At 43.3% G+C, this 19,471-nt stretch overlaps 1 protein-coding gene across 4 annotated transcripts in view; it reads right to left on the reverse strand.

Moving 5' to 3' along the window:
• Positions 1-19,471, reverse strand: part of ABHD6 (abhydrolase domain containing 6, acylglycerol lipase) — a 48,390-nt gene that overhangs the window by 13,623 nt on the left and 15,296 nt on the right. For all 4 annotated transcript variants that reach the window (XM_006041380.4, XM_025272723.3, XM_025272724.3 and 1 more), the window contains exons 3-5: positions 12,792-12,944; positions 2,107-2,263; positions 620-733 (exon numbers count right to left, since the gene is read on the reverse strand). In XM_006041380.4, coding sequence (XP_006041442.1) covers positions 620-733; positions 2,107-2,263; positions 12,792-12,910 — 390 coding nt within the window. In that variant the 5' untranslated portion in view covers positions 12,911-12,944. The remainder of the gene's footprint in view (positions 1-619; positions 734-2,106; positions 2,264-12,791; positions 12,945-19,471) is intronic.

Here is a 19,471-nt window from a genome sequence, read left to right on the forward strand (position 1 = left end):
TATCTATTACATACAAGCAACCACGGTCAGCTGCTCAGGATACAGCGAAAGTCAAAGAAACAAGGTTCCTTGCTTCCAAATAATACACAGTTTAAAGAGAGGAGAGGGGCAGACATTAAATAAACATCCTTGAATGGAGAAAATATTTAATGTCAACCTGAAGAGTATGAACCATTAAATTTTGAAATGGTTCATGAGCCCCATGACTTTGAAAGCTCAGTCAGACAGGGCTGAAGAAAGATACTAAATCAGAACAAAATGAAAAGATCACCCTCCCCATCCTCCACAACTAGGCAGACATGCTGTTACCGTCACCAAGCAGCTGGTAACCAAAAAAATACACTCTAAAAAAATAAACGGTCTTGAGGAATTCTAAACTCCCTTTTTGAAGAGTTGAGAAAATGAGATTGTATTTCTCCAGAAACAGTTATAATAGGTTGAAAGAAGTCAGCAATAAGCCCTGGCCCTCTACAGCTGACCGAGGATACCCTGGGCTGCTGCCATTTTGTTTGCAATTATGAGTCAAAACGGAACCCACGTTGACTGTTCTTCAGACTTGGGGATGCAACGGTGGCCAAGACCCACCTGGGCAGTTTTTTGGTGGAGCCTCCCTGCTTACCTGGTGTATCCTCTTGACTTGCCCATCTATGGACAGGTCATCCAGTGAGGAGCGGGTGGTGCCCTCATGCCCTGGCATGTCCACGCAGACCAGGTGCAGGTTCTTCGGGAGGAACTGGGGACACACATGACCAGAGAGTCAGAATGTGGTGTGCGGAGCATGTCTGCCCATGTTTCTGGGGAGGCTCCCCCCACTTACCAAGTGACATGGACAGCCTCCCCGCTGGGGAGGGAGGAACCTAAACCACCCCGTGTCTTCCCCTAGTAACATCTGACATGAATAAACACTGCCAGGAGCCTTACAGAGAGCAGAAGCCCCCACAGTCTAATACACAATGGGAGAGGCCTCGGGATGACTGGAAAGGGGAGAGCAGAGGTCGGGGAGCAGCTTGCGTCCTTTGCTCCTTCCTGACACCAGCTGGCAGGCCCTGCCTCCTTCTCCTTTCCCTCATCCCCTCTATGCTTATCCCAGTCTCGCAGCCACCAACTTGCCACTATTAATACAGGGTGATTCTGTTCTCCCAGAGCCCCAGCCAGTTCCAGAGCCCACAGGAGCAACACTTCTCCTAAGAACCATGTCTGATCGCCCTAGTTCTGGTCTCAACTCTCTCTTTTTTTTTTTTTTACATTACGATCTAATTCCCTAGGTATTTTTATCCTAAACACCGTCTTCCATTTAAATATATGCCACATTTAACCAGGAATTTGAGATAGATCAGCTATCAATAAACAACTAACCAGTTATATGAAAGATGAAGAGGAAGTCAGAGGTTCATTAAAGCACGATGACTGTCCTGATACTGAACTTTGGAAATAAGAAACTAGGGGATGTGTGAGCCTTTTCGTCCTAATGTAGAGCATGCTTGGGATTAGTCAGGTCCTGCTTGAGGTGGGAGCCTGGGGTCCTTCTCTGCCAGACCTCTCCCAGCCCCCATCTTCACCAGCTGTTCACTTTTACCAACTAAAGCAAACTGACACAACCAAATCAACCAGGAGAGAAAGTGAGTGATTTGAGAAACCATCCCAGAAAGCTGTCAGATCAAGACTGCTTCTCCAAAGGGCTAAGGAAAAGAGAAAGCAGAAATGGAAGGAAGAGAGGAGGAGGAGACGGGGAGAGAGAAGGAGAAGCAGAGAAGGGAAGAAGAGGGGAATCTTGGAATATACAGAAATGACTTTTCAAAACCTGGCCTTTGATAGTCATGACAGTCCAAATATGAAGCAGAGTATCAGAAACTTTCCAAAGAAATAGTCATAAGGTGAAATCATTAGTGAGGTACTGATTTTATAAATAACATTCAGCTCAGTAAGTTCTGTCTGATAAAAGGATCTGAATAATATACTACACTAGTTTAGGGTGCTTTGAGCCATTATACCGGGTTCCCTCTGCTCTCTACCACTGCTGATGACATCATATTTAAGTAGAACCCCCTCTCTTCTATTTTTTTGCTGAGTGACACCCTCTGAGGAGGGAAGGCTCTGGCACCCCACCTTGACCATGCTGAGCCACATGTCCTTGTGGGCAGAGAACCCATGGAGCATGAGGATGGAAGGTTTGTGGCCAGGCCTGCCGCGGAAGGAGTAGCAGAACTGATAGTCCTCGTGGCGCACATAGCGGACCTGCATGCCCAGCGTCCTCCGCCAGTACCTGGGGACGGAAATACAGGCAAAATCAAAGTCAGCGAGCGCCAGAGAAGCAGCTTCGGGAGGCGGACTCTGTACAGCTTTACTTCGAAGCAAGAGCAACAATTCTCCCAGCCCTCGTCCTCTACACAGTCACCCTCGAGGACCACTAAGTCAGGCCATTCCAGAAAGTACCTTACATGAATATTCTGGTATAAATGTTCCTAAGCACGCTATCAGGAAGGGAAAAGGGGACATTTTCTTAAGAAGCATGACACATGGAGAAGGAAATGGCAACCCACTCCAGTATTCTTGCCTGGAAAAGTCCATGGACAGAGGAGCCTGGCGGGCTGCAGTCCATGGGGTTACATGACTGAGCATGTGTGCATGAGGGTAGAGGGTGATGGGTTGGTAGCAATAAACTGGTAGAACTAAAAAAAAAAAAAAAAAAAAAAGAAGCATGACACACAATAATCCTCTGTTAATACATATTTCTAGTAGTTTGAATCACAGGGCAAAGAAGGCTGTGGGACCTCACGGGTATGTGCCTTGCTCAGTTGAGTTTCAGGAGAATTCAAAACGGCTGGTGGTAAGGCTGGGAAGGACTCTGGAGAGGCCAAGACAAGAGTGGCTTCCCTTGTGGAGAGCTGGCTGGCAGCTCCTGGTGGGCCATGTTCACTGACGCCTGAAATCTGGGTCGAGCAGCCGTGGACTCGCGGGCCTGAGTGCCGCAGGGCGCAGTGCAGCTGACCTGGAAGACCTTACCACAGAGGCACTTTAACTGGCAGGAAATGCATCAAAAGACTTAAAGATAAAGTGTGTTCTCTCCTATCACCTGCAACTTGCTGTTTATTTGTGAAGATGAGGAATCAGACTCTGTCATCAAGGCTGCCATTGCTGGTGGAGAGGTTACTCCACACACACACATCCCTGCATGGGAAGAGAGGACAACCGGAGACTGACCGGCGATGTCTGAATTCCTTGTTGTCTCAGGACTCCACACAGCTCACAGCTGTCGTCTTGAGTGATTCCAGTGACTGCCTCTCTGTGAGAAACACATTTGCCTGTTTGTGATTCTATCTGAGCAAGCTGGTTTCAACCAACAAAATCTCTGCATTTGAGTCTTAGCCTTATTTATTTATCTATTCTTGGAAATTTGTTTTCACTGGGACACAGGGGATGGGTTGTGAAACATCTCCATGGGCCTGATCTGTCAGTGAAACATCCATTCTAGTCTTCCTGGGACAGCTTTTAGGAACTTTCTCATCCCTTGGAGCTGATGCTCTTGCTGGCAGCAACCTCTTCAGGTCCACTGGTTACAGTTCCTCCCTGGGGGAGAATCTCCCCCTTTTTCTTGGGGACACTCTTGTTTCCTGACTCTTCACGGTCACTAACTGGTTCCTCTATTGGGAAAGATCTCTTCCTCTGGGAAGACTTCCACCGCCAGCTGTCTCTTTAAGATCACTACTAACCAGCTCCTCCTTGGAAGAGGATTTCTTTTTCTTGGGTTTGGAGAAAGATACAGATGACTCTTCCATTCTATCCTCCCGATGGGCCTCCTGAGGCTTCCACTTTCTTCTTTTCGGTTTTGCACTCGTCTCCTGGCACTCCTCCTGAGCACTGCTGTAGTTTTCCAAAGATGTGAAGGGAACTGCAACCAGCCTTTCTTTTTCTTCTTCAAGCATTTCTTCTCCTGTTTCTCCAGCTTCCTAGTAGTCTCAGCATCTGCTTCCTCTGCCTGAACAATTATCTCTATCGCAACATCCAGATTCCTACAGGGCACCTTTTCAGTCTCATAGAAGGACAGCTGTTCCTCGACTTGCTCTTCAAGTTTCTCCACAAATACAGATGAGGGCACCTCAGAGAAGCAATCAGTTTATAAGGTGATACAGTATTTGTTTGCCAGGAATTGGGAGATGTGGCCTTTGCTTTTGATGGTTGCCTGGCTAATGAACGTGGAGGGGAAATGAGGCCATATTTTGGGGTGTTATCCCTTGTCTTCAGGGCTCTGGAAACCTGGTCCCTTTCCTGGGTCCAGGGAATCACTTACAGACCAGGGCTGGCCAAACAGAATCTTTCTCATACTTAGTGATACTGTGGTTTCAAAGAAGCTGATTGTTCTCAAGAATTGGATTTTAATTGACAAAAAATTAAACCACAAAATAGTGTGGATTTTAATTGTGATGCAGAATTTATGGTAATACACACTTGATTTTGCAGAGACATTATTTCCACTATGGTACATAAGCTCAATATAAGTCATATGCCCTCCTCTGCCTTCCACTCCAAATATATTTTTCCTACAGACTTTGGGAGTAAGAACTTGTTTCTTAAGAATTATCTCATCTGTTCTCTGGTTTTACTCCTTACAACATATGGCAGTTGGTTGAAAGCTCAGCTTCTGTTGGTTACATAAGACTCAGTGCTGGAGTTTGGCCTGAAAATGATTTCAGTATGAAATTACCATCTAAACAAATTGAACACTCTGCATGAAGAATCCCTCCAAGATGGAAGATAATTAATTCAATCAGAGATTGACTTTGTGGTATACTTTGTACCAAAGAGGTAGCCAAGACATGCAATAGCAAATAGCCTAAGTGGATCAACTTTAAACCCTTTGTATAAAAAAAAAGGGGAGAGGGAGAGGAAGATAAATATTTATATTTACTTGTACTTGCATACAAAAAGCATGGGATCATATACAAGATGCTATTAATATGAGTATCTGGAGCGGAGGTATGAAATACTTTTGAGAAGAAGGTAGATGGAGAAGGAACAATGGTGAGAGGGAGACTTATCGTGTTCTTTCTAGTACTGTTTCAATGAATATATTCCCTCTTCAAAACATTAAAGATACAATAAAATTGGCTAGCTTAACAGCTCTATTTATGACAAAATATGCATATTTCAAAGTTCTAAGTCATGACATGGTAACATGAATTTGTTCACTCATTTATATCTCAGTGCATTCATTTTTTGGCTATATGATCATGAAACTCAATTTCCTCATCTACAATATGGAAAACTATTGCATTCTACTGAGGATATAGTTAAGACTAAAAGAGATAATCCAAAAATAAAAATTTTTTTTTAATGAGATGAGCCATTACAGTTTTGTTCAACGCCCAACACACAGGAAGTAGCCAATAAATGGCAGTTTCAGTATTATATAAAAAAGATTCTGTCCTTCAAATATATCATTTGCCAAAATTCAAGGGAGAAACGTGGAAAATTTTGTAACACATATGACAGCCATATAAGTGGAATCATACAGTATCTGTTCTTTGGTGATCGGATTATTCCACTTAGCATAATGCTTTCAAAGTTCATCCATTTTCTACACTACATCAGAATTTTTTTCCTTTGTAAGGTTGAATAATATCCCACTGTATGTATATACCACATTTTGTTTATCATTCATGGGTTGATGGACATTTGAATTATTTCCATTCTGTTGGCAATTATGAATAACACTGCTATGTACACTGGTAAATAAGGATCTGTTTGAGTCCTTGCTTTCAATACTTTTATGTATATACCCAGAAGTAGAAGAGTTGGATCATATAGTAATCCTGATGGTGCTCCCCCAGTGGCTCAGCGGTGTTGGAGAATCTGCCTGCAAGCCAGGAGATGCAGGTTCGATCCCTGGGTTGGGATCATCTCCTAGAGGAGGAAATGGCAACTGTGTCCAGTATTCTTGCCTGGGAAATCCCAAGGACAGAGGAGCCTGGCGGGCTGCAGTCCATGAGGTCACAAACAATTGGACATGACTGAGTGCACACACGTGCACACACACGCACACAGAGTAATTCTGTGTTAAACTTTCTGAGGAACCCCTAAACTTTTGCATGGTAGTTATACCACTTTACATTTCTACCAGCAAAGCGCAAGGGTTCCAACTTCTCTACATACTCACCAAAACTTGCTATTTTTCATTTTTTTAAAAACTAACACCTATCCTAATGTGTGTATAGTATATCACTGAGGTTTTGATTTGCATGTTCCCTAATAATAAGGATGTTGAATATTCATTTCTTTTTATAGAAATGCAGTTTATATACCCTAAAATTCACCCTTTTAAATAGTACAACTGATGAGTTTTTAGTGTTCATAAAGTTATACAACCATCACCATTAATCCTGGAACATTTCCATCAAAAAGAAACTCAACTACCCACTTAAAAAGCAGTTAAAAAGGTAAATTTTGTATTGTGTATATTTTACCTGATAAAAAAGAGAAAGAAATCCATACCCATTATCACTCACTTCCCATCTCCCTCCCCTTGCACCTCCTGGCATCCACTAGTTCACTTCAAGTCTCTATGGATTCTACACATTTTCTATAAGTGGGTCTATTCAATATGTGGCCTTTTGTGTCTGATATATTTTACTTAACATGTTTTCAAGTTCATTCATTATAGAATGTATCAGTACTTCATTCCTCTTTTTTTTTTTTTTTTTGGATTTAAAAAAATGATTACAGGATTTTCTATTAAATGGTAGTTAAGTGATACAGAATTCTATCATTTTCAGTTGACCCATCATGATACAATAGGATTAAGCAAATAACAGTTATATATCCACAATAGTAAAAGATGCTCAGTTTTCACAGTCAATAGCCAGACAAAAAATAAAAGATAATTACAGTTGCAAGCCATAATGGAAACATGGTTAACCTAACTATATAAAATACATACATACAAAAAAAAAAAAATACATACATACAATTTGGGGGGGTTAAGTAGAGTGATGTGTTAAGTAGAAGTGCATATGTACACAGGTTTTCACCTGCCCAGCCAGTCTACATCTTTTACTTGGTACATTTAATGTGTTTACATATAAGCTTACTCCTTGGAAGGAAAGTTATGACCAACCTAGACAGCATATTCAAAAGCAGAGACATTACTTTGCCAAAAAAGGTCCATCTAGTCAAGGCCATGGTTTTCCCAGTAGTCATGTATAGATGTGAGAGTTGGACTATAAAGAAAGCTGAGCACCAAAAAATTGATGCTTTTGAACTGTGGTGTTGGAGAATACTCTTGAGAGTCCCTTGGACTGCAAGGAGATCCAACCAGTCCATCCTATAGGAGATCAGTCCTGGGTGTGTTCATTGGAAGGACTGATGCTGAAGCTGAAACTCCAATACTTTGGCCACCTGATGCAAAGAGCTGATTCATTTGAAAAGACCCTGATGCCGGGAAAGATTGAGGGCAGGAGGAGAAGGGGACGACAGAGGATGAGATGGTTGGATGGCATCACCGACTCAAAGGACATGAGTTTGGGTAGGCTCCAGGAGTTGGTGATGGACAGGGAGGCCTGGCATGCTGTGGTTCATGGAGTCGCAAAGAGTGAGACACGACTGAACGACTGAACTAAACTGAACCGATAAGGTAATTATCAATGCATATGATCCTATTACCATTTTCTTAATTGTTCTGGGTTTATTTTGTGTAGGTCTTTTCCTTCTCTTATGTTTCCTGCCTAGAGAAGTTCCTTTAGCATTTTTAATAAAGCTGGTTTGGTGGCGCTGAATTCTCTTAACTATTGCTTTTCTGGAAAGTTTTTGATTTCTCAACAGAAACTCTACAAGCCAGAAGGGAATCGTGTGATATATTTAAAGTGATCAAAGGGAAGAACATACAACCACGAATATTCTACCCACCAAGACTCTCATTTGTATTTGATGGAGAAATCAAAAGTATTTCATTCCTTTCTCAGGCTAAATAATATTCCATTGTATGGATAGGTCACATTTGTTTATCCACTTATCTGTTGATGGACATTTGAGTTGTTTCCACCTCTCAGCTCTTAGGGATAATGCCACTATGAACATACATATACCAGTTTTCCTGTGGATATATGTTTTCTATTCTCTTGAGTGTTCTTATTTCACCTAAGAGTAGAATTTCTGGGTCATATAGCAGCTTTTTTTTTTTTTTTTTTAACCTTTTTTAACCTTTTGAGGAATTCCCAGATTGTATTCCAAAATGCCCGCATCATTTCACATTCCCACTAGCAAAATATGAGGGACCCAATTGCTCTACATCCTTCACTTTTGTTTTTTAGAGTAACTTTCCACGGAAGTATAAAGAATATAGAAAGGCACACACATTATAAGTGTACAGCCCAATGAATCTGCACAGAGTGAATGAGCCCACCACCTGCCACCCAGATCAGGGTCTAGACTACGAGCAGCATCACAGATGCTTTACCTCCTAAAGGTGACCACTGGCTCCCCTTCAAACAAGAGGGTTTTACATGTATAGGACTTTATCATACAGTAAGTTCTTATTTGTATTTGACTACTTCCACTTGATATTATGTTTGTAAGGATCATTCATGTTGTAAAAGATAGCACTATTTCTTTCCTTATGGTAAATGGTATCAGTAAAAGACTTTAAATGTTCTATTTGTTTGTTGCTATGAAATAAGAATAAAACTGATTTTTTTTTTTAATACATTGCCATGTTGACTAATGCAAGGTTTCGGACTTTCTTTATCTCAAGCCAACATTCCTGAACTATCTTTATTTATTTATTCATTTTTAAATTTATTTATTTTTAATTCCACTGTGTAGCATGTGGAATTTTAGTTCCCAGACCACAAACCCATGTCCTCTGCAGTGGAAGCACAGAGTTTTAACCACTGGACTGCCAGGGAAGTCCCTACTAACTTATCTTGTATTTAGCAATCTTGCCAAATTCACTTTTTAATTCTAATAAATAATCGACAGATATCATTATTATTTCAGACTTTCTATGTACACAATCAAACCATCTGAAACATCAGTTTATTTCTTTTTTTCTAATTCTTATCTGCTTCTTTCTTACTTATATGATTTCTTGATTGCACAACTGAGTTTCTTTGGGAAAACAAAAATCTTTTAAAATGTCAGTTGTTTTCATCCTGCGAACAGTATTGACAGCTTATACAATGAAAACCAGAGTGGCCCCTGATGTCACCCACAGTGGCAACGACATCTTCAGCATGGCTCTCTGTGGACTCTCTCGGCCAAGCACATGGTGCCTCCTGCAGGAGCAACCACGGTCCCCACCACTGTGGGACTGTGCCGGCCACGCTCCAGGGACACTTAGACCCAGAGAGAGCTGTTGCCAAGACTGGCTGTGGCCCACTGGGGACAGTGCTGCTGAGCCCTGAGGAGCTCAGGAGACCCACAGGGAAGTCCGGGGACACAGGGAACCTGAGAGGCCCTCCTCACACCTGCGTGCTCGCTCGGCAGGGAGGCTCAGCGTCTTTGGGATGCCCAGCTACCTCTGCGGGCTCCTCTGGTGGCTCAGCGGTAAAGAGTCCACCTGCAATGAAGGAGCCACAGGAGATGTGTGTTCGATCCATGGGTGGGGAAGATCCCCTGGAGGAGGGCATGGCAACCCACTGCAGTATTCTTGCCTGGAGAATCACACACACAGAGGAGCCTGGCAGGCTACAGTCCAGGGGGTCACAAAGACTCGGACACGACTGAGTGACTAAGCAGAGGCAACAGCAGTTACCCGTGCCGCCTGCTGTTCCTGTTCATGTCGCGATCCTGAAAATTAACTAAACTAAGCCAAGTCTGCAGGGGGAACCTACAGGCGGCCGTCACGGGCAGCTGAGTGACTGAAGGCCTTTGGAGGAGTAGCTGTGGTTAAGGGACATGGGGACTGACGTAAAGCTGCTCATCCTATGACAACCACTGTGTCAGCGTCACTCACGCTGAGGTGATTTGAAGGAAACAGGCTGTGCGTCTCGGTGGGGTGGGGGGAGCTGCTCACAGGACTTTGGGCAGCTCTCTGCTGTGGTATTACGGGTTCTAATACTATAATCACAGCCCCCATGCCACAACACTACCCGGCATAATCCGCAAGGATTTCCAGGATTTTCATCCAACAGCCAACTGGGGTTGCTTCTTGGCCTGTGTGGCCGAGTTCATGAAATAAAGAGCATTGTGTTCATCCTCCAGCTACAGCTCTGAGCGGAGTGACAGGACGGGGCAGGCTTTACAGTCACATGCGTCTGTGGGGTGAAATAAAGGGCTGAGTGTTCTCTGTGGGGCCTCTCTGAATTTCGCTGGTATTACTTGTTAACAGAATCAAACCCAGGTTTGATCCCTGGGTTGGGAAGATCCCCTAGAGAAGGGAAAGGCTACCCACTCCAGTATTCTGGCCTGGAGAGTTCCATGGACTGTATAGTCCATGGGGTCACAAAGAGTCAGACACGACTGAGTGACTTCCACTTCACTGAACTTCACTTGTTAATAAAAGTGAATTCTATGTGATGAGGCATTCTTCATAATAGCCAAAAAGTGGAACCAACACAAATGTCCATTTGGATCAATCACATATGGTATAAACCATACCATGGACCACTATTCAGTCATCACAATGAATGAAGTACAGATACATGCTGCAGCACAGGTGAGCCTTGAAAAGTGCAAGAAGCCAGACACAAAAATGTCACCAACAGGAAAATCCAAAGAGACAGATTACTAGTTGCCAGGGGATGAAGAGAGAAAACAGGGAGTACCTGTTAACAGGTATGGGGGTTCTTTTGAGGGGAGATGAGAATATTCTCAATTAGATGGTGGCAATTCACAATACTGTGAATATGTTAAAACCAATTAAATGTATGCTTTAAAATGGTGAAGTCCAAACCACATTAGTTTTAACTCAAAAAAGTCAATTATTTGCAATGACATTAATCTTCTCTTGAAAAATCAAGCATCAAAATTATTCTAACAGTCCTAAAGCTTTCTCCATGATGGCCCGAGGAACTTGGGGGTGGGGACTGTGCAGCACAGAGGCTGGTTTCCACGTGTGGTTGGTAGAAACAGCCTTTGGGTGGAACAGTCACACCTCTGTTTGCAGCCACATCCACGGTTATGGGACACATCGTGGAGCTGCACCCTCTGTTTCACTTTGACTTAAGAAACATGGAATTTGTGTGTGCAGGTCCACGGTGCCTCTGCAGGACTGAGGGGGGCACACCACTCTGGTCTCTCCACATCAGGAGTCCCATAGGCGTCTTGGCCCCACAGCACTCCTGCTGTGCTGGAGTGCTGCAAGGCAATGGCCTCTAAGCAGCCAGAGTCTTAGCTTCATCAACACAGAGGTGGGTGTTGGGTGACCCACTAAAGGGGTCATCACCTCCCCACAAAAGAGAGTGAAAGATGAAAGCTCCCTTCTGTTCAATTAGCTTCTTTTCAAGGATCAGAGCCTGGCTGGCAGGCGGAAAATTCCACACTCTAATGAAACAAAAGGGAGCCAGAAGGGAGGGTGGATAAAGGGCACAAGCACAGTTTCCCTGCATTCTTCCTTGGGGGGCTCAGAAGGTAGTCCTATGTTCCAGAAGTCCTGGTTAAATCTCAGTTCGCTTCCCTATGGCACAGAGAGGAACCAGGTTGATTTCAGTACTTCCGTCTTCATGGGATAAATTCATGGGTGTGTGAGGGGTGATTTTCTCTGGTAAATGGACTGTGGTATGAAAAGTTACTGAAGTACATCATGAGAAATCCTCTCTCTTTTCAACCATAAACCTGCTTTCATCAAAGAAGAAAAGCTCTGCAACTCTCACACCTCTCAGCTTTTGTAACAAAGAGAAAGGAGTCAATCCTTGGCAGGCAATGGTATCTAGGCTAGAATTCATGAACAGAGTGTAAAGCATTGTGCTCATTTTTACTTTTTATATTAATTTATTGTTTGTGGCAAGGATGGCAAGCTTTCCACTAAAGGTAGTGATATTTATGTCACTCAGAAATTAATGTAAGATTTTGTTTTAAAGTCATTTACTCTAAAGAAAACACAAAAGAAAACTAGAGGTGGTGTGCAAACAAGGAAAGAAGCATGAAAATGATTTAAGAATGACAGAAGTTTTGGAAACTTTTTTTCCTGTCACTTTACTAATGAACACTTTTAGACAAATCAAAAAACATTCTGTCGTATCCATGCCATGTCCATGATTCTGGTGTTTCTAACTCATTTTTCAGTGATTATCACCATACCTGTCAAAACATCACTGGATCAGAATCCAATGACCAAGAAAAACCAAATGCCTTCCTACGAATGCACACAGAATCAGTGACTTTGGGAGAGAGAGTGGTCTCCTGAGCAAAGACACCATTGGAAACCTGGAAGAATTTACCTGGTGAGAAGCTACCAGTACCAATTCTTCAGGAACATTCCCAACATTCCCAAGGACAAAAAGGACACCTTTCAACTTTTCTGTAAGTCTGAAATGAGTGCTCAGTCACTCGGTCATCTCCAACTCTGCAACCCCATAGATTGTAGCCCATCAGGCTCCTCTGTCTATGGGATTTTCCAGGCAAGAATACTGGAGTAGGTTGCCATTTTCTCCTCTAGGGGATCTTTCCAACCCAGGAGTCAAACCCATGTCTCTTATGTCTCCTGCATTGGCAGGGAGGGTCCTTACCACTAGCGCCACCTGGGAAGCCCCCACGTCCAGAATATTTCATGATAAATGTGGAACAGCCACAACCACAAAGCAAAGAAAGCGGTATGATCATGATACCCTTGAAAATTTTGAACTGTAAAATGAACTTACCAGTAATAGATTCTTATCAGGGCTGAAGGCCACAGGAGAAAAGAGGCTACGAATGCCAGGATCGGAAGGGCCAGCGTCCCGCCCGCGATCACAAACATGTTAACCACGTCAAGATCCATCCTGCTCTTTAGGTCTGGCTTATACCTAGAGGGGCTGAAAAGAGAGACAGCACTGAAACTCTGTCTCAGGAGACAAGGTGAAGAAGCAAAGTGGAAGTGAGAAGTGAACAACCCAGAATGAAGAGAAAAAAGTGTAGGTAATGAGGAATCCTTGAGATGATATTTTTTTAAGCTATAAAGGAAATTTTAAGAACAATTGGGGAAATTTGAGTAAGGACTGGTTATTAGACAATATTATTAGATCAGTGACTGCAGTGATGAAGTTGTGGTTATGTTTATATGTAAGAAAACATCCTTGTTCATAGCATTTGCTGAAGTAAATATTAAGGGATAAAATATAGTAATATCTGCTACTCACTTTTAAAAGTTGAGGAAGAAAAAATGTATATATGTGTTTGTGCATATGTCTGTATATATGTGTTTGTGCATATGTGTGTGTGTAGAGAAGGGAGAAATAAAGTAAAGGTGGTGAAATGTACTGGTGAACCCAACTGTAACCTTCAACTTTCCTATTAGGCTTGCAATTTTTAAAAATTAAAAGTTAGAGAAGGATAGAAGACCTGAAAGACAGAGGAAGAGAGAAAGAAAGAAAAATAACACACGTGCATATGAGTGCCTATATATATACAGAATATCACTGGAAGGTAGACATGAAACCAGTAAGAGCAGTTGCATCTGAGGTGGGCAATCAGGTAGCTGGGAGTCAGGGACAGAGCGAAACTTGCTTTTCACAGTCTACCTTTTAAAATCTTTTGGTTATTTATCATGTACATGCATGAAATGAAGTGTTAGTTGCTCGGTTGCGTCCGACTCTTTGTGACCCCATGGACTGTGCCCGCCAAGCTCCTCTGCCCATGGGATTCTTCAGGCAAGATTACTGGAGTGGGGTGCCAATACTTTCTCCAGGGGATCTTCCTAAAACCCAGGGATTGAACCTGGGTCTCCTGCACTGCATGCAGATTTTTTATTGTCTGAGCCACCAGGGAAGCCCTATTCATATATGAGCTATTCAAAAATAAGTAACACAATAAAAATTTAGGAGGGAACACGTCAACATCCGAGGTTCCAGTGCACTTTCTGATGTCCTCCCAAAGACTTGGAGGACACATGTGCAGGCTAGAATGGGAGCCCCAGGAGGGCAGGGACTGTATCCCCAGCACCCAGACTGGGGCCTGACCCATTTCCAAGGGCTCTGGAAGTCACCTGTCAATTAGAGGCCCCCACCCAGTTCTGTCTCATGAACAACATGGTTTATTTTCCATAGAATTTAAAAAGTATTTCAAGTTCCATCATCCTCCCCAGTAGAGAAGACAACGCCTGCTAGGATCTGTTGGTCAGGTGAGGCCCTTTGTCATCTGAGGACTCCATCACTTGTGTTAAGTGTGCATCTCACTAACATAAAAAGGACTCTTCTTCAAGAAAAAGTACACATCTAGCAAATCATGGTCTTCTTTATATTTCCTGTGAAACAGAGAGCTCTGCCCCATACACCTCTATCAACTGATGTGTACTTCAACTGTATAATGATTTCATGATGGCACAGTATGACCTCAGGACCACTGAGTGGGGGTCAGCCCACTTCCTCTGCAAAGGGCAGATGATACATAGTTCAGCATTGTGGGTCATAGGTCTCTGTCATAACTACTCAAGCTGCCTCTGCAGTGAGACAGCAGCTGTACATCATGAAATGAATGGGTGTGACCATATCCCAGTAAGACTTTACTGTAAAAAACAGGCTTCAGGTTGTAATTTGCTAACCCTTGACACAGTACACCAACCTCATCAAACAGGCATGGTAAGAGCTTTATCCACTATTAAAAATCACTGCAGATGGTGACTGCAGCCATGAAATTAAAAGACGCTTACTCCTTGGAAGGAAAGTTATGACCAACCTAGACAGCATATTAAAAAGCAGAGACATTACTTTGCCAACCAAAGTCCATCTAGTCAAGGCTATGGTTTTTCCAGTGGTCATGCATGGATGTGAGAGTTGGACTGTGAAGAAAGCTAAACGCCAAAGAATTGATGCTTTTGAACTCTGATGTTGGAGAAGACTCTTGAGAGTCCCTTGGACTGCAAGGAGATCCAACCAGTCCATCCTAAGGGAAATTGGTCCTGGGTGTTCATTGGAAGGACTGATGTTGAAGCTGAAACTCCAATACTTTGGCCACCTCATGCGAAGAGTTGACTCATTGGAAAAGACTCTGATGCCCCTCTGATTGGGGGCAGGAGGAGAAGGGGACGACAGAGGATGAGATGGCTGGATGGCATCACCGACTCAATGGACATGAGTTTGGGTAAACTCCGGGAGTTGGTGATGGATAGGGAGGCCTGGCGTGCTGCAATTCATGGGGTCGCAAAGAGCCGGACACGACTGAGTGACTGACCTGAACTGAACTGAACAGGCTGAGGCAACAAAAGCACAGAGAGGCTGAGTAACAGATTACTGACTTGGACCCACTCTCTTTGCTCCTAACTCCACATCCTCTGACCTTTTTTTTTTTTCAAATGGCCTTTCCTCAGATTTTATAACATCTTTGCTGTTAAATAATTCATCGCCCCAAATTTCTTCACGAAGATGTGATGTCTCCATTTAGATGTTTGGTCTCTTGAGAGGCTTGGTGAAACAAGCTCCTTCGTCCAGAGAGGGAGGCAGAGGCATCTGTAGATGGTCCTTTCAGTTCCATACACACTCTATCTGGGGACAGCCCTGAGTCTACAGCAATGAAAGCTGCTGCCTTCTCAGTGGCACAAGCACTGTCTGTGCTTCTGACTTAACTCTTCCCTCCGTTTCTCAGCCACTGTAAACAGCTTTTTTCCAGCCCACTTATATCACTCACTGGCCTCTTTCTCTTCCTAGAACCAGAGCTCCTTGAGGATAGGAATAATGCTACATGGGTGTTCTCAGTGAGTAGAATAGCACAGGATACAAATAACGTACAAATGAATTAATAACAGTCAAAGTTACAATGTGGGTTCAATCCTGTTTGTTTTAGGGACAGCCATCCCCAATGATGTTGACTATTTTCTCTTTCAATAATTACAAAACTCCCAAGAGGAGTCACCTACTTAATGCTGGGTACAATTTATGATGCTAAAAAGGCCTCACTGTCAAGGGGTAAGCAAATTCATGGCACAGTGAAGGGAATTTTACAGATCTGTTTGAAGACTGTGGGTCACAAAACAGTTGATGAAGATGGGGGCTGTCAGATTCAAGAGGACTTTTCTTCATCACATAAAGAGTGCTGAGGGTCACCATGAATTCTGATTCCTGAGCCGCAGGAAGTTAATTACATGATGTTCTTTTAGACTAGGAATTAGAACATTTTATGCCCAAAGCCATAGTATGTCACCGACTCTGACAGTGGAGATGGGAACTCCAGCTTGAAGGCATGATCATCAAAAAGAAACCTCATTAAAAAAAAAACAAAACCTCATGGCTTCATCAGTGCCTGCTATGGACGTCACAGTCAGTTTGGGGGAAGGTTCGATCTGGCTCCATTCTGCATTCAATGATAGAATAAAGTCTTTGCTAAGGAGATTTTGCAGAGCAGCATCAATTTAGCAAGTCTTGGACTTGTTACAGAGACTCCTGCGCACTTTCCCTGATGAGGTCAAATACAGCCAGGCCCTGAGTGAAGCCACTAATGTTTTCTGAGGTGTCTATACAGGTCTGGCCATTATTCCTACCTCTATGACATCCTTCTTCTGACAAAGGACTTGTCTTTAAAAAGGCAGCTGCCTAGGAAAAAAAATTAACAAAAAAAAGGCAGCTGCCTACCCTGCTGGGGTTTGTTCACAGGAAGCTCTATGTGCCCAAGGGGGAAGCTGGGCACAGAAAAACTGAAGCCTTATAAGCCTGGAATCACCAATGACTGAACATCAACTAAGGGGTAGAACACGGGGCGCCCCTAAGCACAGGGCCCACACAGCAGACGTCTTCAAGATGACTTCAGGCAGCAGAACACTCGGGCTATCTGACACCAGGTGACACTCCCATACAACCTGAGAAAGTCATCTTTTTTTTTTCAGTTCTTTTCCTGCCTTGCTTAGGTCAAAGAGAAACTCTGAGGGTGGTTATTAAATAGCTATCTAACCCCTGAGCCTCCTGCAGGGAACAGTACCTAGGTATTTAATAGCACTGTTTCTTTGTGTTGATTGTTATGGATATTTTCCATTTATGGTAGTGATGCAAATTAATTTAAAAGGAGGAACTAATTTAAAGAAAATGCTAACTAGGTGATCCATGGATCTGGTGAACATCTTGGTGGTGACATGAATGGCTGCCAGGGTAGATGTGCGTGATGGACAGGCCCCAGGTTGGGGGTGGGGCGCTCAGGCTGGCCCTTCCACACTTTGACTGTGAGACCTTGGTTTCCTCCTCTAATAATGAGAACATTCTATCCATAGTAATGAGAACATTCATCCAAAACACCTTTTCTGTCTTTTCCTACTCTGGTGGCTTAAAACATTTCTGAAATTATGCCAGATAACTGAAGACTAGGATCTGGCTTGCCCAGCAGGAGAATCTTCCTGCCTGTTACATTTTCCCTGGGACCTAAAACAGTATCTGGGAAATATTAATACTTGGTGCTTGGTAATGTTTGAGTGTTTGATAATGTTTGAATAGATTGAAAAAGAAAAACGCACCCGTTTTACATACCTGGTGCATCAGGTGAGGCTCCCAACACTTAAAGACAGTGACTTTAGCAGCTCTGCAGCACAGTCTGAAATGAGGGACGTCAGAAGGAGAGCCCGCCTTTATGGCAGAGACTCTCACCCAGAGACCCGGACCTGCCACGTGGCCTTCCCCGGGTATCATCTAAGCTGTGCATTTGGGCCTTTATCTCTGAATGCAGGGACAAAGATTAATCAGGCTCCAATCAACATGTGGACTCAAGTCCCCAAGTTTAGTCTGGGGTGAGAGGTTAGGTGTAATGCGTCACAGTTGTCTTTTAACATACTCTCTGACCTTTAAAACCCGTCCTTCTGAGGACTGACACGTTAAATCAAGATATAAAGCAAAATTCCAAACAGAATATAAAACACTTTCACGGAATCTTGGCTTCTCCTAGACATCTACTCATAGTCCATCAGACTTGACACACTAACGTCCTGGTCTCTTCAAAAATAGGAATATTTTTTTAAAACTATAGCAAAAATACTTTAGCCACCAGATGCGAAGCACTGACTCACTGGAAAAGACCCTGATGCTGGGAAAGATCGAAGGCAGGAAGAGAAGTCCCCTGAAACAGGATGACAGGGTTGGAGGGCATCACTGACTCACTGGACATGAGTTTGTGCAAGCTCCGGGAGTTGGTGATGGACGCGGAAGCCTGGCGTGCGGCAGTCCATAGGGTCGCAAAGAGTTGGAACATGACTGAGTGACTGAACAACAACAAAGTAGCAAAAATAATGACCATGGCCACTACCACCGTAGCCAAAGACTGAAGAGCAACAGCCTCCATGTACTGAGTGACTTTTGCATGCCAGGTTCTGCGTAGATGGTTTATATACAGCCTCTCATTTTATCCCCCACAATGCTGGGAGTAGGAAGCACTTCTTCCACCTTAAAGATGGAGGAATAAAGACTAAAGAAGTTAACGAGTGCCCCCAAGGTCACTTGACTGGTATGCGGCATGGGCTGCATTTCAATCCAGTCCTGTAGGTGTGTCTGGTTCTCTGCCTTCTCTCAGCACTTACTAAGCAGATATTTATTGAGCATGAGTTACACAAAAGGCACAGACTTCACTGTCCCCTTCAACATTCTTTGTACTTCTCCAGAAGTATTTTGAGAGCAAGTAACATGCTAACTTTACAAGTTAACAAGTTATCACCTTATTCTTGCTGGTGTCTTTTAAAAACTAACCAGTGCTGCTTATAATTTTTTTTAATTCTGCAATATGAAAATTCTTTCCAAAGAATATACTCTTGAAATCTGAGTATAAAATCCCAGCTGTTAAACATTATTGCATCTACCCAACACTAATTTCTGAAACTAGACTCTTGTAAAGATAAACCAGTTTCTCAAAACTATCAGTAATGATCAATAGCTAAAAAAAAAAAACACAAAGGCACTAAGACTCTCTTGTGTGGAAGTCCCAGGATTGAAGAGAGAAAATAATTAGAGACACAAACAGTTCACACTCCTTGTCACATCTATCTCTTCCATTATGGAGGAAAACCACACCGAACATTCCAAGGAAGCAGTTAAGCTTGTCTGGTCCATCACGGAAAGCGTGGCATGACCCTAGGATTATTGCCATGAGATGCTCACCTTTCTCCTCCTGGCCTCGTCTCCCCTTCACTCTGGCTAAGCCCACTCTTCCTCTGTACTCTGCAGCCCTGACAGCCCTGATGTATAAACAAGCCATGGCTATGAGCACGCCTGGCCTGGTTCCTAAAATTCTCTGCTCCCTCTCTCCCCTGGATATTCCCATGATGCTCTCCTTACTCTCCGTGCTGAATAGTCCCACGATACACTCTTCATTGTCTTCCTTGAAGAACTCACATTTCTACACCCTCTACTACCACCAGGAAATGCAAAAGTCAACACTTCTG

Source organism: Bubalus bubalis, chromosome 21 (assembly GCF_019923935.1).
Source record: "Bubalus bubalis isolate 160015118507 breed Murrah chromosome 21, NDDB_SH_1, whole genome shotgun sequence".
NCBI lineage: Eukaryota > Metazoa > Chordata > Mammalia > Artiodactyla > Bovidae > Bubalus > Bubalus bubalis.